The sequence below is a fragment of the Helobdella robusta genome (assembly GCF_000326865.2).
Source record: "Helobdella robusta unplaced genomic scaffold HELROscaffold_268, whole genome shotgun sequence".
In the NCBI taxonomy this organism is placed as follows: Eukaryota; Metazoa; Annelida; class Clitellata; order Rhynchobdellida; family Glossiphoniidae; genus Helobdella; species Helobdella robusta.
This window is the reverse complement of record NW_008704382.1, coordinates 1,290-2,960: the sequence shown is the minus strand read 5'-3', so window position 1 is coordinate 2,960 and position 1,671 is coordinate 1,290. Positions and strand designations below refer to the sequence as shown.

Genomic DNA, 1,671 nt, shown 5'->3' with positions numbered 1-1,671 from the left:
GCCTCCCAAAAAAATATCGCTTATTCAAAATAAAACCGCAGAGCTAACCCTCAAAAAATCTCCTCACTCCAGCTCTTCAGTTTACCTTCTAGTATTTCATAGGGCGGTGTGCTTGATAAAGTCACCTTGTGCTGTTTTGCAGAGTGTACAGAGATTGCGTTCGATGATGACAAAAAGATCCCCGCCTACCACATCCATTGCGAGTGATGTGTCGTTTAGCACGTATTCATATACGCTGTTTATGTTTGTTGATTCCTCTGAACTGAATCTAAAAAGATTGCTTGACCTTTTAACCCGCGAGCTGCAGTTTCCTTCATTCACACCAAATGTTACCGATGTGAGACAAAACTCTTAGCTGAGTCTTTAAAAAAAAGACTAAAGACTGTGTGTGTCAGTGTGCACATGAGTCTGGGCGCCTCTAAAGCAGCGGTGCGAATGGCGCTATATAAATGATTATATTGTTATAATTAAAATCTTCAACACAATTATCAGGGACTCTTTTGTACAAATGTTAATACATACTGATTGCTCAACTTTTCCTGAATGTTATTGTAAGCATCCACCAATTTAACGACCTCTCCCTTCCAATGTTTTTCAACTTTGTCCAGGTCATTTTCATGGGCGACATGGAGTTGGTGCATCTCTGTGCGGTGTTCATCAGCCAACTTTTTTCTCACATCTGACAACTATAATTAAAAATAATTAAATTAACAAATGAACATTCAAATCGTGTTAATTAAAAAATAGTTAATCATTAGATTAAAAAATGAAAAAATCATCAATTCTGATCAAATTTTTATATTGACAAAAATTTCATTATAAAAAACAATTTTATAAAGTTTGATTGACCAAAGACATTTTAGCTTTGGAAAATGCTTAACATAAACCTAATTGCGTTAACTGACGAATGTAAATATTGCAACAAACAGAAACAGGGCTTCCAGAGCGCATTTTCATCTGTGGCACCTCCCGTAATCAAGTTTTATCTTTTTAACTTTATAACATTTATCTTTCTTTATCTTTATGTTATTTAGCTTTCATAAACTGTTCATCACCTTGTTGACCCTTTTTAATAAGTTCATCTCCATCTTTTTACACCTGCATATAATTTGCATGGAGGTTTATCAGTTTAAATTACCAGGCTGAATTCTTTTTTTTTGCAACTTAACGACGTTTCAGACTTCCTGAATTCTATTCTGGAAGGGCAATTCTACATTTGACGGAACCCCGAGTTTTCTCTGATCTGATCGTATTTTTCATATTTAGTTAATATATGCTGAATAGATAGTTTTTGTCGCAGGCTTCACAATAAGGTGGTTTGTTTTGTTGGGGATCTAAGAATGTGTGATTGCTGAGTGTCCTATTTTTAATCTATTGATAACAGACTTAAATGACGATCTAAATAACTATTTTTGAACTTTTTGTTATTTACTGATGGCATACTTAATTTTAAAAAAATTTGATGTTTTATTCCACACCTGCTGTCATTTTTCAACAATAAGGATGTTTAATTCTTTAAATCAATGGACGGAATTGGAACTCTAGATAATGACATCGAATGAGCTTGAGAAGCCATCTGATCCACCTTTTCATTTCCTTCATTTCCAATGTTGCTGAGAATCCACATTATAATTAAATTTTTGTTGCTATCCAAAACACTATGAATCTATT

The 1,671-nt window shown here is 33.9% G+C and overlaps 1 protein-coding gene across 1 annotated transcript; it reads right to left on the bottom strand.

The window, feature by feature from the left end:
• Positions 1–488: 488 nt before the first annotated feature.
• Positions 489–1,627, bottom strand: HELRODRAFT_184280 (hypothetical protein; the record flags this gene model as incomplete). The annotated part of the gene is made up of 3 exons (XM_009020150.1): positions 489–686; positions 1,056–1,098; positions 1,554–1,627. The coding sequence occupies 3 exons, from the start codon at positions 1,625–1,627 to the stop codon at positions 489–491; spliced, it is 315 nt and encodes a 104-aa protein (XP_009018398.1).
• Between the last annotated feature and the right edge of the window lie 44 nt (positions 1,628–1,671).